The following is a 724-nucleotide window of genomic DNA, read 5'->3' as shown; positions in this document are numbered from 1 at the left end:
GCGTTAAATATCGCATGCGATTTATCGTGCAGCCCTAGTTTTTATAGTTCCTTTTAATAATTATTCATTATAATATTTATACTTATAATAATCAATATTTAATGTGTGTGTGTGTGTGTGTGTGTTCAGCACTCTGTCGCAGGTTCTTCACGCTGTAGCTGCTCTGCTGTATCCGTTCGTGTGGCAGCACACGTTCATATCAATCGTTCCTACGGTTCTGATCGACGTGTGCGCCGCGCCGACACCGTACCTGCTGGGAGTCCAGAAGAACCTGCTGGAGCAGCTGACGGACCACAGCGACGTCAGTCTCACACTCACACCCTACAGTCTGAATATGAGTGTTATTAACAATGAATTAAATGTTTACTGAACATGTTGATGATTCTGTGTTTGTGTCTCTCAGCTGATGATTGTCGATCTGTCGCCATAACCCGACTGTGAATGATGCGAGCGGCGTTATGTTGTCAGTGAGTAAAAAGAATACTTAAAGTGGAAAACATTTTTATATTATTTCATAATAGAATATGTTAAAATATAATAGTTTAAAAATATAGTTGACTATGTACTATTTAATATATATTACAGAATATTGAATAAATGTGTAGTATTTAGAAATTATAAGAAAAACATTCAAACTTAAAAGCACAAAAATATGTTTTAAAGAAATGATCAGTTTTTATTAGGGCTGCACGATAAATCGCATGCGATATTTAACGCGCATCTT

General features: G+C 36.5%; 1 protein-coding gene across 1 annotated transcript in view; it reads left to right on the top strand.

Moving 5' to 3' along the window:
* The window catches only part of LOC107667626 (DENN domain-containing protein 2D-like), a 16,424-nt gene that overhangs the window by 10,856 nt on the left and 4,844 nt on the right, over positions 1–724 (top strand). Inside the window, exons 7-9 of the mRNA XM_016459344.1 lie at positions 130–301; positions 404–420; positions 452–467. Of these exons, the coding sequence (XP_016314830.1) occupies positions 130–301; positions 404–420; positions 452–467 (205 nt within the window). The remainder of the gene's footprint in view (positions 1–129; positions 302–403; positions 421–451; positions 468–724) is intronic.

Source organism: Sinocyclocheilus anshuiensis, unplaced genomic scaffold (assembly GCF_001515605.1).
Source record: "Sinocyclocheilus anshuiensis isolate Anshui unplaced genomic scaffold, SAMN03320099.WGS_v1.1 scaffold1799, whole genome shotgun sequence".
Lineage (NCBI taxonomy): Eukaryota > Metazoa > Chordata > Actinopteri > Cypriniformes > Cyprinidae > Sinocyclocheilus > Sinocyclocheilus anshuiensis.
Note: the sequence above shows the minus strand (reverse complement) of the source record. Positions and strands in the feature narration are given on the sequence as shown.